This window comes from Sinohyriopsis cumingii, chromosome 6, assembly GCF_028554795.1.
Source record: "Sinohyriopsis cumingii isolate HCF-2022 chromosome 6, ASM2855479v2, whole genome shotgun sequence".
Classification (NCBI taxonomy): Eukaryota; Metazoa; Mollusca; class Bivalvia; order Unionida; family Unionidae; genus Sinohyriopsis; species Sinohyriopsis cumingii.
In genome coordinates, this window is record NC_142966.1 from 105546420 (window position 1) to 105565667 (window position 19248).

A 19248-nucleotide genomic window follows, 5' to 3' on the forward strand; every position below is an offset into this window, starting at 1 on the left:
CCAATTCACATAATCCGCACGAACTAAATAATGAAAATACATATAAATGACCTTATACAGTACAAGGACAAGGGGTAAATGATTCACAGTGCTTTGACTACGAAAGAGTGACGTGTTTTACTCAGATAGTAAAACTGTGGTATTGTACTCATATAGTAAAAATGTATTCACTCAAATAGTGAAAATGATGAAAACAAAGGGACAAATGTACAAAATATCTTTACAGTCCCAAAAACACACTGGGTATTACAAACCCCAAAGATTAGCCCAAGGCTAAAATATTACATGTATGGAGTTACACACTCCGTTCCCAGCACTCTTGGCTACCAGTCACACTGGTAAATCAAGCAGTCAGTATTCCAGGTTGGTCAATCAAACAATCAGCGCCCGCCAATCTCGGTCAGCAATGCCAGACCACCTGCTACTGGACCAGCAACACTGTTTACTCAGCTCTACATCTGCTACGGATCAGCTTCACAGCTGCAATGGTCAACTTCTATGTTTAACTCTGCGGCTGGTACCACGTCGACTCAGATCACTCCGATCACTCTGGCCAGCTATACAGCTGCGACTCCGATCACTCTGGTCAGCTGAAAATACAATTAACACCTTGTACTATGCATGATATGGGCAGATACAAAAAACGTAATAACATTATGTACGGTAAGCTACACATATTATATTATCGGGACAATAATTAAAAAACAATACAGACGTTCAGAAGTGAACCTAACCGTGCCCGACAAGAATCCTACGGTACTAAATGTTTCGTAAAAATCCAACTTTATATATTGCTAATAAAAATCTCTTGCTAAGTCACAAACAAAAATAGAAAATATTTCCATGATACTACGTAAGCTGAAGCTACATTGAAATTAAACGAGGTAGTACAATAGTTATAACTTATACACATGAAGTTATTAACTCACGTACTTCTACAGCTGAAGATGTGCTAGTTAAAGTAGACCGCTCACTGACAAGACGTTCCGTAATGTAAAGATTTAGTCTTACGGTGAGGCATTTATACACAGAAGATGCCGCAATACATCGTCTGTGCGTTGGAAGAATTCGGTTCTTCTCATCGAAAACACTTCGCACGTGCGGCATAAGTTGAACCCAACTCACTATTTCGAAATCTTTATAGAATATACATAAATCACCTTCGGGTATTGTTGTACAAAAAAACAAAAAACAAAACAAAACGAAAAAAAAAAAAAAAAAAAAAGAAAACAAACATGAAACCCGAGTACATGTATTTAATAAATAAAAGTATTTATACAATTCTGTGACACTAGCGTGTTAGTTCTTGTGCACTTCGAGCTGATAATACGACCTCTTTGGTTTGGGCGTGCAGAGCGCAATAAGAGTGTTTCCAAGTATACAATATCTCTTTCGAAATACTGACTTCTGTTCCATATTTGAAGCACTCACATATCCCTGGTTGTGTGATGGTGGTAGTGAGGAAGGGGTGGGTTGTGGGTTAGGCCCGTTTATTCCTATTTGCCCTTTATATATATATATATATATATATATATATATATATATATATATATATATATATATATATATATATATATATATATATATCACATGTAGCCCTAATTTTCTGTATATTGGGCATAATACGGATGAATTTTGTCTCCAAGCTGCTGAAGAAAGTATGTAAAATGGAAGACTTATCCGTTACATGTGTAGTGATTGTTAAATATATTGAATGTTTCAGAATTTTTCAAAATTTTTATTAAGACAGACATATGTGAAACAGGTCTATCCTGTCCTATAGAGAATATTCTGCTTCAAGTTGGACGTTTTATAGTTGAATAGACAACTTAAATTCAGTTACATGTAACAGGAAGTAAATGATGAGAACCGTTCCCATTTTTGAATAATTCAGTGCAAGTATTCCTGTCGGATCCAGATTCATGTACGAACGTAGTTATTAGAATAATAATCTGCAACGTTCGTTCTTATGAAAATATATGTAACAATTCCAGCTGATCCGCACGCATGCGTAATGTATATAACTGTATTCGCACTGTACACAGTACAGTTATATTTTATTGTTTTCCTTACGGGGAGTTTTCAAACTCTGGGTTTGTATAAGCCGGTTCATGGGTCAGTGGAGAATTTAGTTCGAGAGACTATAATTTTTACCAAGGGTGAGGAACACCATCATAAACGTACCATCATACTTGTTATTGAACAATACACTGCTCTTATATCTTGATATTTCCATACCTGGATCATATTTGTTTATAAATACATTCATTGATCATATGATTCTTACAGTAGATGCATTAATCATATCCGATATAATTTTTGATTATCTCATGAAAATAGATTTAATGATTGTATCCTTTGAGGAGCGATACCATTTTGTTGTATCTGTTGCTAAACATCGTGCGTATGTGTCGTTTAGGGCTTTCAGTTGTATAGTTTACTTTATGAGAGGTAGCAGTAAGGTGTGAGGTAGAGAATCAGAGATTCGGTGATAATTAATTAGCATTATTAATTTATATCTCGTTGACGTGATTGTTTAGTAATCGTTAGATTACATTCTATTCGCTTTCATGTTGTTGCAAATAATCATTGTGAATAAAGGTGGTAATACCACATATAATTTGCCTCTAATCAAACTTACGAACACACGTTAACGAGACTCCAGTTTCAGATTTGCATGTTTTTTATATCTTTATATTTGTATTAAATATCAGTAGGCGTTTCTAAGCTGCTGGTCGGCAATTCATGCCGCGCAGTACTAAAGGAAACCCAAGCGCTCAATAGACTGAAATCTATCAGTTATGTCTGAGAATTCTTAGAGAATTCCTTACATCCAGAAATTTAGGATTGGTTCTTTCTTTGAAACTAATCTACGTGAAAGGAAAATCCCGTAAAGACGATTTATTATGAATGACGCCTGTTCCTTGTAATCAGCTAACTGTTTAGTTTGACAAAGATCTCCCCATTACCAATTTTCCATATTCCAAAATATATTCAGTATAATCTAGCAGCTCCGGGTGGCCGATTAGTCTAAGGCGATTGCCTTAGAGATCACTGGTATCTCTTCCTTGTCGGCGTTGGTTCTAGTCTCAGGCTCAGCCTGCATGGGTATATAAGAAACGTGGGTCGGCGGTTCTTCTTAGGTTTCATCCCGGGCCTTTCATAGGTTTGATATACTGGCCGCATACTTATAATGCGATGAAAAATAGCATTAAACCAACCAAAACTACAAGTCACTAAAATATAACAAGCTATAGAAGGAAACAATACAAAATCCCCATGATTTATTATTGGATATTTGTTCTGCGGTAATTTTGCAAAGAATTTAATCTGTTTCAATCCCCTTTAAGAGCATATTTTATTTAGAAATATATGTTTGAAGAAATATGCCGGATATTAACACAAACATTCTTGTAATTTTAATGAACTCTTGTATCCGAAAATTGAACTGGTTTCCATCAGGTACCGTGATTTGGTTATTTCTATTCAGGATTTTGCTTCCACATGAACATATAATTTGTGAGGTTTTATTGATATTTTCACATTCTAAGTTTATAATTAAGATTGTTTGAATTCATTCAACGCAGAACGTCATGAAATAAAGCGAGGCAATATCGGAGAGAAGATCATCATTCTGCAAATGAATCAATCAACGACATCCTTTAAACGTTTATACCACAATGACCAACTTGTTACGGTTTTGAGCCACGGTGACTGTGATATTAGCTCCAAATCACATTTTTATGGACGATTAAGATGTGAAGACGACAAGGTCAAGAAGATATACAGGATTGAAATTGAGAACGTCGCACAGAGGGATACTGGACTCTACAGGGTGAACACAGATGGCAATGACACTGATCGATGCTTCTTAAATATTACAGGTATGTAACATTCAGATGAAATTGAAAAATAATGTAAACTCCTCGAGTAAAGATAATGTAGAATCTTAGGTAATTTAACAATATTTTTTTAAAGACACAAATATGGGTGTTGCTACATTAATAAAGAAAAATGGTGCTTCTGGACCACTTGTTCAGATGTGGCCACTTAGTCGCAGAAAACATGTTTGTTTTGGACCACTTTTTTCAGGGGTGGTTACTCGAATGCATATAAATGTGTATTCTATAGATGTAGCCATACGCAGCAAAAATAAGTGGTTTTGGACCACCTTTTTCCATGGTATGTTCAAGCGGATGGATGGTTTTGTGTCATTTGAAAGCATGTTTAATCAGAAATTGTTAATGTTTGATGTTTTTATGTCCAAAGGCAAATGTGGAGATACAATTTAGTGCAGTATCCTTTATTATCAAAGTCGCATGATCATTTTTAATTGATAAGCAAAGTGGCTATGTGGTGTCGATGCTACTTGAATATTCTCATTGTGTAATAATGATTTCCATCGACAACGACACTGTAATGGTGTGTGGTAGCCCTGTGACTGACAGTGTTTTTGTGACCTATTTGGATTGTTCTTGATCATGCCTGTGTTTGTTTCGAAAATGTACATTGTGCGATGAATTCGACTCAGTGATCAGCATGGGTTTCGTTCTTGAACTTTCCAAGACATTTTCTTTTATCTGCACAGTAAAGCGAAGTATCACTTGGAAAATCACTGAGGTCAAAGTGTTCTCGGTGATCGTACATATCCAAAGTAATCATCCTCTGTCTGAATCTTACAGATGGGTGAATCGGTCTCCATCATGCGTAGACTAGCGCGTTAGCTCCTTATGTTTGCTTAAAAAATTCATAATGGAAATCGATCATAAGCATTTTAGAAAGAACGAGTATGGCTGCTTCAACGTAAGCGGCTTTATGCAACTTAAGCTTGGGTTTTCTAGACACGATAACGACTAACTCTTCGTCAAAGATTTGCATGTACATGAAGGCATCCTATGAGACCAGTTTATCACGTCGTCCTGCGTCGTTACCGATTTCAGTGTTTCTGCGTTTTTGTGTTTTCAATGTTTTTTCCGAAGACGCTCTTGTTCATGAATTTGAAGAAATGCTTCTAATGTGGGGACGTCTTTTATTCTAGCTGGAAACTGGATATTTCCTGTTTGGTTGGTATTGAAAAAGGGTATAGAGTGAGATACGCGATCGAAATGATCATTTACCAGATTGAAGTGCAGTAAGCACGCCCAGAAGAGTCATAAGTCATCCTTGTCTTTAAACGTTCACACGGGCTTTAGTCACAAACATCTTTTTGGGAAGTTTGACATGGCGACCTGCTCGTGTCGAACTGACTTTGGAGACTCCAAATTCGATCGAGTTGACTCCGGCAAAGACCTTGCGGATCCTCTCTCCTGATAATCTTCTATGCTACGTTGGATATACGACCAGATTATGTCAAGAATCTGGTTGAAATGGCTACCGCGAGAAACGATGACGGATTTGGATCTGATCCAATTATTAATGCTTTTTATTTCACGTGTAAAATGAATGTTTTGTATGTGTCTGAAGGTCCTGAGGCATAGTAGGGTTGAGTAGTTGTTGCAGGACTTGTTTATGGACTCCTTTTAGCAAGTACTATGGGATGATCGTAAACAAACACTTTGTCAGCTCCTTCAAACGTTTTTAGTTTACAGTTTGTCGTTGTGAGAGTGTTTCACGATGCAGGTTTATCTTGGGCATCTTCTTAATCTCAGCTCACTGCCGCCTACTGATCTACTCATGCTGAAACTTTTGAGGGTCTGCTTTCGGTCTTAGATACTCAGTGGTTTTACCTGTGAGTGTTTGAAACTCATCGCGTAGTTGTCCAACATGTCTCTGTGGGTTGATGATATCTCGTCCAAGAAGGCTTTTAAACTCACGGAAGAGTTTACGTTGACCCTCACTGCGTGGGTATTTTTTCAGAAGATCTCGCACTTCTTCAGCAAGTTCATATAGCTCCGCAGTAGATCTTGGATGACGTGCTCGTCACTGCGTGGTGTTGAGGAAGATCTTTTAATCTAATAATAAGTTAATTCCGCAGAACGAAATCTGGGTTCACACTTTCCATCGTTATATCAATGGTTCAGGTAAGTTTTTACCTTACATATTATATAATAATAATAATTTGTAACATATCTCTAATTGCTTATTAACTTTGATTTTCTTTAATTCCTTGTTATTTTAGAATCAGAGATATAAGAGTTATCTTAATAATAATACAACATAAGGGGGAAAATGTCATCCAGAGACACAACACAACCTGTAGAGGTGATTACTGTGCTCAGCATAACGCAATGTTCAAGCGATGATTATTAGGACCTCAGCAGTGTCTGGGATGTGGAGTTGGTGTCCATGGATGCCTGTAGATATGTCAGAACTGCGGTTGCAAAAACATCAGAGCGATCCAATACTATTAAGAAACAATAAGAAACACCACAATATAAATATTAGGAAAACTACATCAATGATGGATAGCTTAAAGAAGCTGCAGGCAACGTTGTTGACCACGACAGGGTCGATCTCCACAAGGCGAAAAACCCTACAACTACAACAACAACTATAGCACACACGGACGTCTAATCGTGGAGTGTATTCTCCCTCAGATGGATACAATGTGTATGAGATTAATGAGTTCTTCTCGAGTCATGCAGGAGATCCTATGCTTCATCAGCAGATTTTTATCGTAGACGATGTTGTACCATGGTCGTAGAGCTTTTGCTGCGCCGCTGTAATCAGTACGAGATCTGTTCCTATGCCAACCACTTTACGATTTTCGATGTTGACAATAGTAAAATATCGTGTGTGATCAACTTTGTCGTATGAAACGTGATCGACATTTTCGATTGCAGCCATGTCTGTCTCTATGCTAAGACTGTGATAAAAATTAAGGAGTATTTTAAAACGTATTCTGTTTCTATACATGTCACACAATGTTTCCGAATAAATTCATAATTCTAGATGACTCTGATGACGCCAGGTTCCGATAACTGTCTTTGCTGTTCCAGTGTGAATCAAAGTTATCTTCGTGCTACTACTATGGCTCTCGTATTAAGGTGACACCAGGCATTGTATCTTACCACTGTGTCTACCTGCGCTGCTGACTGACGACATTTATATATTAGAAAATGACTATTAAAATAAGCATCATGTAGGAGGAGGAAATGCATCAGAAACTGAATGATTTTATTGCACGTTTACAAAGTGAATTCTATGTCTGCCTAATGGTGGTATCTCCGATAGATTCTCAAGGATCGCTGATCGATGCTGCTTTTCAAAAGTGTTCAAGTTGCCATTTAGATTTTAATCCATGTTATGATATAAAATTTCACTGCCACAAATTTGGTAGAATAATAGATTCGCCTCTGGCAATGGGTATGATACTATTTTATGGTGATGCCGACAAAAAACAGTCCATGTTAGATTTACTTCAGCAGGATCTACAAACATATGTTCTTTTCAATGCTGACACTACCCACGTTTTCGCTTCAGAAGAAAACCCGCTGCAGCGTATGTGCCATTTAATCTGATGGCGTTGCAGCAATATCCTATACATCCTCAGGAATATTATCGCGACGTCATCACTCAAGCCGTATCGAGTGTTCATGAACACGCGAGGCACCGTAATGTTGAAACACCTAGGTGTCCCAGTCCATTAGTGTACAAACACTCGTTTCTCTTTTGGCTAGAGTTAAACACTTTTTATCGTACTCCTTTTCAAATGGGCTTAGCGTTGTTGGTATCATATCCACGAGAAGATCGTCTTTGGGTTTCAGCTTGTGAATCAAGATAGACATGTCGAATTGGGCTCTATCAGCTACGACCGGATTTTACTGAGTACTCGTTGATACACCAACAAGGCTTGCTTGGTATTATTTTGTTTAGCTTCCTGTGCGGGCTCCATGCGTTTGACCATCGTTTGTAAAGTTATTCCAGCTCCGGATAAAATCAACATCAACGGATTGGTTGTGACTCCGGCAGACACAAATCTGCTGGCAATGGCGACATTCGGCACGGATGAAGCAAATTTTAATAAACGTCGATAATTCAGACACGCTCGTTGTGTACAAATAGACTTTTATATGATAATAGCAGTAATACAATTGAAGTTCACGTCTGTCCACTTCAAACAAAAATGTTCGTTAATGTGATTGAAATCGATCACCAGTCATCTAATGTTTCTAAATCGACTAAACCTTGTTATGTGTGTTTGATCTACTTTAATAGTTGTGCTCTGACCTTTTTTAAGTGATCAGGAAGTGGCGCACTGATAATTAAATCTTGTTTGATTTCCGTCATCTGGTTTAATTTGATAACATCTGCTAACATGTCAATCACTGCATGCAGGTTAACATGTTCTAAAAACATGTAATGTCACTCTACATTGATGGCAGATAAATCTGCGAGATTATATTTGACATTGCAGTGATACCTGTAAAGGTAATAAAAAGCAGTAGCTATGGTTTTCACATTTGTGTTCATGTTTTCGTAGGCTATGCTTTTTGGAGTAATAAAATCAAGTAGACCAGTAGGCTACATGATACTCCTGTACTTTCGGGCGTAGGTTTATATATATATATATATATATATATATATATATATATATATATATATATATATATATATATATATATATATACATATATATATATTGTGCAGCAGATCCGATGTGGCCACTGTAGGATTCATTTAATTTCATCTGGGACGAACATCACTCTCTTTAAGAACATTCTCCGGCTTCCTTCTAATCTCATCCAGCTGAAACTTATCAAGGTATTTATACGTCGCTGCGGCCAGAGTTGGATCTACTGGACACAAAGAAAACTTTTAAGGCAGAAGAATATTTAGACGACGCTAACACAATCACGCGACAACGATTTCCCGTATTTCCGGTTAAGGTGGAATATGTCCATTAATGTTTCTGACACGGCGCGTGTCCACATATATTTTCGTGGCTACAGCGGAACATTCCTGTCGCAGCAATCTTATCGCTGTTACAGCTGCATCGTCGCTTTGTGGATAGGTAAAATATAATGCAACAACAATCCAATAATGGACTCGTGGTGTCTAAAGTGTAAAGCCTGAACGGGTAGCAAAAACCTACAGAGGTGGTCACTAAAACTAATCGCGCAATGGTCAAGTCGTTCTGAGAAATTTGTTCTATGTAACCACCCCTGAAAAAATGGTTCAGAATCCACACTCTGTCTGAGACTGAGTGAGTACCCTTGAAAAAGGGGTTCCGAACCCCCATTTTTCTATAAAATGTGCCACGTATCAAAATTGCAAAACTGAATGAACCAATTATATGCACATTGAAACAGACTACATATTTATAATCAAAAGCAAATAGAAAGTTTCCTTTAAAAGAACAGAACATTTAAATTTCAAGTTAAGTAGTGATTCTATAATAAACTATAGCAGCTGCAAACTTTTAACAATATAAAAACGATTATCCGCTTTAAAGACTATTTATATGTCCAATGTTTTCCTATTATTTCTTTAATCGAAATGAAAATATTATATATTGTCGATAGGTAAAACACAAAGAGTTTTGAAGCATTATGATTGAGATCTTGAAACAAGTTTATTATTCCAGAAGATTCTGAATTTTTAAAGCTACGATCTAAAGTAAAACAATTATATCCTGTCAAAAGAAAAATGCAAGTAGTAGGACTGTTTTATTCTTCTATGTTATCCTCATTAATGTAATTAGTTACTATTTGATATTAGCAGCCCTTTATCTTGCTGACTTTTGGCGGAAGAGACTGGATCATGTTACCTTGACAAAAAAACAGGTCTGACATCGACAGGTTGGTCGGGTTACAGGTTGAATTCGTAATCATCCCTGAAACTTAGTGCTGAAACACGTTACGAGTAGTCGTCGGCAACAACATATACTATATGTTTCCCCATAACAATTTTCATTTCATTTAAGACTCCGGTAATTACCTCAACATAGCACTCCTTTTCATTAATATATTATTTTGAATATATTTTTCCTTGACCCGAAATGTAAGTAGAAAGAGTTCTTAGTCAAATACTGCACAGTCACAGCCAATGTTTGTCAATAGTTATAGGTTGCTGCATTTATTATGGGAAAATATGAACGACATTTTCTGATCTAAAAACTGCACCACCTTGGGAGTGCAGTATATCCATCCGACTAAATGAGTTCATATTTTCCCATATAAATGCAGTAACCGTTTTATTATATGCTCATTTTTTATTCTACCTATAGCTTAATTATATAAATAAAAATACACTACAAGAAACATTGTAACTGAATGTATGCCGTATTCCAAACTAAATACACAACCACAGATTCATCACTACACAACAACAACATTATTAATACGCACATAACTCCGCCCAGATAATTTGAACTTAGTCTCTCGCTTGACATAACTTTCGAAAGAAAATGGCGTGTCTGGTTAAAATTGAAATTTGGAGTCATATTTTGAATGAATGTGCATTGCAACAACTTTTCTATTTGATCTGGAATGAAAAGATATTTGTATTTTTGTCGATTCTACGAAATTTCGTGATTATGGACTTGATTTATATGTGGCAACTCCAAATACATATGATTGAAGAAGCGAGAGAGAAAAGTGTTTACATCTGCAAATGGGTGTCTGTTTCTGTCACTTAATGCTTGAAATCATAATGTGAGAAAATATGAAGTCTTTAAATTGCAACTATCAAAATGACGCTATGGAATTGAATGTTTATTTCATTTTGAGTGCAGTAAGGAGGATGTAATTGCACTTATATACGAAATTACAGTACAATTTTGAAATGTGTAATCAAGATTGAGAACCTATGACATGGCTCAAGTAATTCGGATTTGCAGAACTAAGAAAGTACATTTTGAGGAAATTCAGGATGTAAAACTGTAAGTATACTTTTTGCCATTCTTATTACCAGCTAAAGAGGACAGTTGGTCCCTTGTCACTTGTATGTTAATTGTAAGGACCCTTTCCTAACCTAAATCCGAAACACTGTATCAAAAAAGTTAACGCGGAATGCGTTGGTATGTGGTAGTGAGGGAAACATCTGACTTAGTTCATTCAGAAACAAATTTAATCAACCAAAACGTAAAGCGCATTCTACACGAGTGTACATGATTTGTTTACAAATCTAAAGTGCTGTCCTCTACGTCCGTTCATTGCTTACAAGAGAAAGCAGTTCCTTTATGCACACGAATGCAAAATGTGTAAAATATTGCACGATTCTGACAAAAAGTTAACGGAGAAAAATGAGCATATAATAATCGTTGTCATTCTCCCAACGTTAAAAAAGCGAGCACAGTAGATTCTTATATATTGTTTGTTACGTTCTCATGTATAGTATCAAATGCATAATGTTTACTTCATTCTTCTGCATATCAAACCGCAATAGGTAAATCAGATAGTGTAACATTACATACAGTTCAATGATCATTTCCACATGCCATGAGCTCAGGTAAGTCAGTTTAGAACCTCCAAATCTTCCTACGAATTTCTATATTAAACAGGGTTACAGACAACACTCATTAATTCGAAGATATAAATCTGTTCAATTTTGAAGTCCATGCCATCCAGATTTTCAATTGCGAAAATTGATTTAAATACTTTCGTCGTGGTTGATGTTACTTCTTCCGTGTGTTTCTAAATATTATAAACGATGGTTTTGCTTAATTACAGAAACAGGTAGCACAGTGATGAATCAATTTAACACTGTCACTATAAATGACAGTTCTGAGGAAAACTATGATAAACCAAGTACTGAATCAAGTTCATCCAAGAATACTAGCATTCCGTGTGAGTACTCTTATAAGAATACATATTTGCATAATGAAGATTGTTTGCAGTTTGAGACCTTCCTTTGATTGAGAAAGGACGTCAGACATTTATTATATAGGGTCATTTCGGTTCAATGTGCAATTACTGATAGATATTGTATTACATAATTTGATATTAATGATTGTACCGGATATCATTACTGTGTTTCAGATAAGATTTAGTTCCCTACAATCAGACAAATATCTTTCGCTCGATATTTTCATAGGATTTGATCTCTTGTATCCATTGAACTATTGATAATTACGTAGGAATATTAAAATACATTTTAGAAGAGGTCTCACAGAATAAAAAAGTAACCACGAAGTATTAAAGGACCATTAGGAAGGAGTTGACATTATCAATGGGATTTGTTGCAATACAGTTTCAGGTAAAATCATAAAATCATAAAAGTCGGTGAAACTAATTAGGACAATACATTTAAAACAGGTAGAAGCGTTTAATAAAAGAGACAAAATTGCATACGACTGTATGACTAAATATTTCAACAATTGCCTCTGGACAAAGAAGATTTGTAATTATTTCTTTGATGATAAATGGTATGGACCGTCTTGTATAATCTGTACAATGTTTATTATCTGAAGCATATTGTGTCGAAGTTTAGGTTAGTGTAGTTTTGTTTCTTTTGCATTTGAATGTCAGCAACTTTGTTGTAGGATCTGTATTTATCCTCCAGAATAGGTTAAGGCAAGCGCATATACATAGATATTAACTGTCAAATCTGCGGTAGAGAGGTCACCTGTATCTAAGCATGCAACTTTGTTATTTAGTAAACCGTTATACGAGCTATACAAATAAGCCTCTCACCATGGATGGATATATATATATATATATATATATATATATATATATATATATATATATATATATATATATATATATATATATATATATATATATATATGAGAAATAGCTATATAGGAGAAGTAGCTATAATCATAAAGTTTTGTATAATTGAAAATATAATTATTTTGGTGAACGAAATATGAAACAGTGTTAAACGTTTTATCAAGTCCAAGTATATGGTAATCGGAAAACGTTCTGAATGTATTTCAAATTATATCCTATAGTGTACAGATTTACTAACAGTATCAATATGATTTAATCCCAAAATGACTTTAAGCGAACTCGCATTAATTCCGTAACAAGTATTAAACATCAAGATGTCTTCAAGTGAATTCACAGAATTGCCGTGACAGCTATTATTCCAGATAATCTGAATATTTCAAGCACTCTAATTCCAACGAATGAATAAATGACATAAATGAATTCTCTCAATGAACAAAATCAAGGACTGATTTCTACTACTGGAAAAAGTGTTATGCATGATAATTGTACCGCAAATAGATATCATCTCACAATCATAATTTTAATGGTAAACAGAATAGGTGTTCTAACACTGGCTAATCTGTCCTTATGGGATTACGTGATGTTGACCATGATTTAGTAGTACTATTAAACCTATAATTTTTATTTATGAATCTAAGCACTTGGTAAGAAATTTAGTATTTAAAACATTTTTAAAGGAATAACCATTTAGAACTATAATTATGAATGATAATACACACACACACACACACAGATATATATATATATATATATATATATATATATATATATATATATATATATATATATATATATATATATATATATATATATATATATATATATACAGGGAATGTACTTATCTACATCATACCCATAGTCACAGCAACCGTTGGACTAATGATGATGATGATGTGTTGTCATATATTGCTTCAGCGGAGGAATGCCCATAATTTGGAAGCAGGTATACACTTTTTAGGGAAGGATGCATATACAGTTTGGGAAGCAAGCATACGCAAGTCAGGCTCATCACTTGTTGGTCAAATAGGTGACTGAAATTAGTTTCCATTGTTGGTATGCTTCAACTGAATGACCATCTGAGTGCTATTGGCATAATAAAACTACATACCTGGTACTAATCTTATATTTGTTAAGATTCTAATTGTTGATGTCTTCATGGGGAATCTTTAAATCATTTTATGTTTACATATCTTTATAATTCTATGTTATATCTGGATTATTTGGCTCTCATATCAGAAAAGAAAAAAGCTTGTTAGTTTTTGATTTGCATAAAGATAAGTAGTTCAAAAGGGTTTTGATATGTCAACCTTTAAATATTCTCAGTAAGGTTCGAAAAAAATTAATTTCTTGTGAATTTGATTCAACATAAATTGTTGCATATACAAGAGTATTTGTATTTGTAAAAATGAAAACAAACCAGAAAGTTTACTGTTTATTCAAACGCTTCATTCTCATTAGTTTGTGACATATTATTAGATTACCAGTGTGATTCGTAGAAACTTGTAAGCAGATCTGTGATTATCATTTTGTAGTACAACGCATTATCCTTGATAAGTGTGAGAGTGAATCTAAATCTACGCCTAGCACTTTGAGATCTTTACCGATACCTCCAAGGGAGGAAGTATGGACGGATCATTTAATTCTTCAGTCAAACACTGTTGGTATTCCTATGATAAGACATCAGGGCGCAGCTATTCCAATGGATCATCCTTCCGTTGATACAACAAACAGCAGGGCATTTTGGACAGAAAAACTGGAAGCTGATAAACACAAACTCGATGTTGCAAAAGGCATAGCGAAACACAGCGAATCAGGTGGTCGGCTTAAAAAAGACGATGGAACAGAAGGTTTAATGACGGATTGTACGTCTGTTTGTGCGTTGAAGTTTGCTGAAGGGGAGGAAGCACACAACTGCAGACAAATCGCAGCTGGGCGTGACCAAATACAACTGTCTGAAAATAGTGAAGTTTCTAACGCAAAGGCCAGGAAGGTGCCGGAATATTCATCCACTTATAATCGTGAGCATCTTTTATAAAATTCTTTTTTTCTGCCATATATATCATTTCAAACGTCGCCATCACTGCTGAAATGAATATAGGTCAAATGCAATTCCCTCTCACCCCCACAACAAACAACGTCATCAAATATAGACTGCAGTAATTTAACGGGTGTATTTTAGAATAAGCATAAGCAATGTTACATGGAACCCTCTAAAAGACATACATATTGTGTCCTCTTACAACACAAATTGCATTATTTTGCAAATATGAAGGAAATAACTTCTAAAGCATCTCTTGGCAAGATGATTGTTATGTCCTCGAGAGCTTTCGAAGTATGTTTAAGTAGTTTTGAAAAGCTGACTGCAGTTATATTCACATAATGAATTGATGATATATTTCTAATTTATTTTTGTTTTAGTAGTACTTATTGTAGAGTAAGCAGTAGTAATCTCAACCACATTCTGGTATGCGTAATAATTAAAGAAACGACGCACCTTATCATAGATCACGTGATTCACTTATTTGATTTCTCCACTGCAAGTAAGGCGGGCGATTTAGGACAAGATGCATATCATATGGTTGATGATTCACTTGTAAAGGACGATATGAATGCGTTTACTGTATCAGCCAACATCCTTATCACAACATGTCAGGATAGGTACATATTCAATGACAGATATGTCATTGCCATATATAATACAAACGTCTCAGATTCTTTTATATGTAGAAACTGAAACACATTGAATACAATGTATCACATATTTTGATCTTATGAACGGATTTGTTTAATCTGGTATGGGTTGGCAGTCTTGTTCTTGTTTTCTGAATGGTGTATTTTGTTTGGAACAAAAGTGCAACAGATAGATGCATATATCCTAGAATTTTTTTTTCTGTTAGGTTCAATTTGCTTCACATATTTATGTTCCAGCATGGAATATTTCAAAGATATAACACATGTTTCATTTTATTAACAGTAACATCAAATCAAAGGAATGACTTTGTCCAGCGAATTAGAGATGACGATGGATACGACACAGCTGAGAATGCAGTCAGTATGAGGTCTGCAGAAAACGTCAAGGTAAAAAGGTTGTGAGATTGTTAAGAAAAGCACTAAAGAAAAATACAACAATTTTTTAAAGGCTATGTTATTATGCCATACTAGTCCATGTCTTCATGCTAACAAGAAATGTACGCAATGTACCAGTGACTTAACACAAATTTAAATGTCTCTCATTGGTTTGGTAGATCGCTCGCATAGCACACTTATTACAATTGTAGCGTTATGTATTGATCAAGCCAAAAGTTGATGGTAATGTCAAAGCATATTGTTTTCAGGTTGCTGTTGATGAAGATGATTCGTATATGCAAGGGGAATCAGAGGAAGAAAAGATAACTCCTGGCAATGCTGAAGATGATTATGATCATATTAATTTGTAATTCAATGTACCATTTCACGTTATAAAAGAGTGAGCAAATATGATGAGCGTTTCTTTATATGCTAGCTGCTTTTATTCTGACTTCAAAGAAAACACACAAAAAATGCGGAAGTCATTCAAGGATGAAAGTCTGTGGAAATAATTGACTATTGAAACAATATGTTCACTTCTATTACAAGATCTGCTGTCAGCATGTCAGGTCTTAGAAATACCAGTAGAAATTGGTAGTGGAAAGCTGTTTTCAGTAAATTCACCAGCGTCAATATAGATCAAACCAGAATCTTTTTAGGAACTACATATCTGCAATACATTCCAAAAATATACATTAAAAATAGCATTAAGTTTCTGTGGCTTTCATCTTTAAAATAATTCTTTAAAAACCAAATGTTCCGATATTTTCATTCAGAATTTTATCCGTGGAACTTACGTGCAACATAACGTCAAAGACAAAACGTGATATGGAAGGTAACTTCTAATTTCCAAACTTTCCAAGATTTCTATTGACTGCCTAGGAAGGAAATATCACAGTTTTGGTTTACGCTTATAGGGAAATGTGGCACACTACGTGTTGCTATGTGTATAAGTGTTCTTGCAGAAGTGGAGAAATACAAGTAAATAAAGCTGTAAAAGATGTATTCGTTCATTGATATTTGCGAATAATACCAAGCAGAAATGTTATATCTCCATGAGAGAAGGTGGAGCAGAAATGTATTCTTTTTCTTCATTTTCAAAGATTTGTTATCAGTATGCTTTAGAATCTATCCTAATTTTCCATTCAGTTTTCACAAATTTGATGTATCTGGTAGTAGTAACATTATCTGAGCAACCTTAAAGTAACATCAACTGCACGGCGAATATCGCATAGGTTATCACACTGAGCCGTCGCTACCACCGATTCTTTACTAGGAAAGCATACTTGCATCAGACCGAGTGGCACTCATGCATGCCCATTAGCTATCCAACATATAACTTACTGAGAGTGACCTACCATAACATGGTGTCTCTAGTGATTAATATGGCTTGTTTACCATAGAATAAAGATATGTGATTTTCTCTTTACGTCAGAAAAGGCATTTAGCAACATCAGAACTTGTAAAATATATTTTCTTGTTTTTTATATTAACGCCAGAATACGTCGTTGTTTTTTGTTTGAAATCTAGTCACTGACGGCCAGAGTTTAATAGTTTTATTTGTTTAACGACATTTTTCTGCATATGATACATGTAGGCCAGTATATATAGTGAAAGTAAATGAACCCGGGAAGACCCCAGGAAGAACCAACGACCACTGGAAGCTACTGGCAAGCATTATGAAATAGCAATGGACGCAACCGATATATGAGACTAAAGACCATATGTTTAATCTCGTCATTGTTGAGATCATAACGCTGTGACTTATGATCTGCAAAATTTACCCTAAGTAAGAAACGTTTCGTTAAATCCAAACATCATTCCGTTCCTTGTCATATATATCCTTCTTTAGGAGATCCTCTGTATGTATGAAATTAATTAAGACGGCGTTTTAATGCATAATCACAACAGACGTTATTTCATACATTAATACTATTTCTGCGCAAGCATGGTTTGTATGAAAATAAACGAATGAATGAAACTCATGTCTCTGTAGCTTAATGTTTTGTGTAGATTAAATATTCATCATGAAATGATCGTGAAAAAAAAATGCGTGTTAAAATATTTATTTAGATTATCTTTCCCTAATGTATATTAATAACAATTACCAGCGAAGTAAATACTAACAATTAATTAAGTCCATTGATCTCGCCGTCTAGGCTAATTACTACTACACATACTAATGGCTTTATCTAAAACGATCATTTGGTTAAAAGGCAATCTTCCACGTAATAATAAAATGGATATATTGACATTAGAAGTTGAGGGCAAATTGTAAATTATATTTAAATATGGAATTCAACTTTAGCTATTCGATTGAGTCGAGTGGTAATGGGAAAAACCCAATCAAACACAAACCGCAGAAGATGAGTGTACTTTTATTTTTTCGATGTATTGGGCTTTATCTGCAACATATAGATACCTCAGCATTAATATGAATTGGAGCTAGATTCTCTTGGTGATGTATTTCAGCAAGCTGAAAACTATACTTTGATCAAATGAGTATTAGCCTCATTCAACTATATGATTTTAAAGTACTTAATCTTTATGTTAGGCATAAGCATATACATCTGGCACTAAGTGTATACATATTTAATACTTTTTCTATTGAATTGTTCACATATGAAACATGATTTCTCTGTATTAGCTATTTAACCCAATTGTCTTCACCCAGAACAAATTTTTGGGTCTCGACGCACATAGTACACACTGATCAGAAGAAAGATTTTGTCCACCATACAAATGTTCACGCCATGTATAGAAAGCACTTTGCACTCTCATCGTTTTATCTCATTCTATGAAACTTGGAGTACTAAGTATTTAGGCGTACCTGATTAATGATAATTTGTAAGTGTAATAGAGGGTACTATTTCTAATAAATACAATGTATTTATTTAAAATTAATTAATATGCATTTCACAATTTGGTACAATATTTAGCTCGAAACAAAGAGCTTTTAAAGTGTCTGCATCACAGATAGAAGATCTTGCTTGTACAGTATTGCATATAAAAGTTTTCATAATCTGTTTGACTCTGACTTTTAATAAAAATTATACATCGCTTTGAAATTTATAATGTTTTATTCTTTTACACCATTTTGATTCTGTCGACGCAACTCATTCATCTTTATATTGTATGTTTAAGTTTCCAGAACATCGATTTAATGGCATACAGGATATTCACAAATAAGCATAACAGTTAATCCACAATAATAGGTTTAACGGATTTCTTGTATAAATTATGGTTGAAAGGGCATTATCGTTTCCTTCTAGCCTAAACCACGCATAGTTAGCACGCTTACATTCTATAGATAGATGAATAATTAGTTCACTTCTAGATTGATATAAATGATAGTTGCTTCCGGATAAGACCATTAAACAAAACCAGCTCTCCGTGTTAATTACACTGTGCAACATTAGCAGTAGAATGGTTTTCTATTTAATTTGCATTCTGTTCTCAAATTATATACTTCGGGAAGTTTATACCACAACACATGCTGGCGAATGTTTATTTTAGATAAGAGATAATGAAAACTATTTCAAAAGAAAATCGTTTATTTTAGGAT

At 34.8% G+C, this 19248-nt stretch overlaps 1 protein-coding gene across 3 annotated transcripts in view; it reads left to right on the forward strand.

The window, feature by feature from the left end:
* The window catches only part of LOC149797637 (uncharacterized), a 24496-nt gene extending 5745 nt beyond the window's left edge, over positions 1 to 18751 (forward strand). For all 3 annotated transcript variants that reach the window (XM_089962528.1, XM_089962531.1, XM_089962529.1), the window contains 6 exons: positions 3588 to 3884; positions 11613 to 11729; positions 13447 to 13560; positions 14150 to 14635; positions 15592 to 15695; positions 15953 to 18751. In XM_089962528.1, coding sequence (XP_089818654.1) covers positions 3588 to 3884; positions 11613 to 11729; positions 13447 to 13560; positions 14150 to 14635; positions 15592 to 15695; positions 15953 to 16054 — 1220 coding nt within the window. In that variant the 3' untranslated portion in view covers positions 16055 to 18751. The remainder of the gene's footprint in view (positions 1 to 3587; positions 3885 to 11612; positions 11730 to 13446; positions 13561 to 14149; positions 14636 to 15591; positions 15696 to 15952) is intronic.
* The last annotated feature ends 497 nt before the right edge of the window (positions 18752 to 19248 follow it).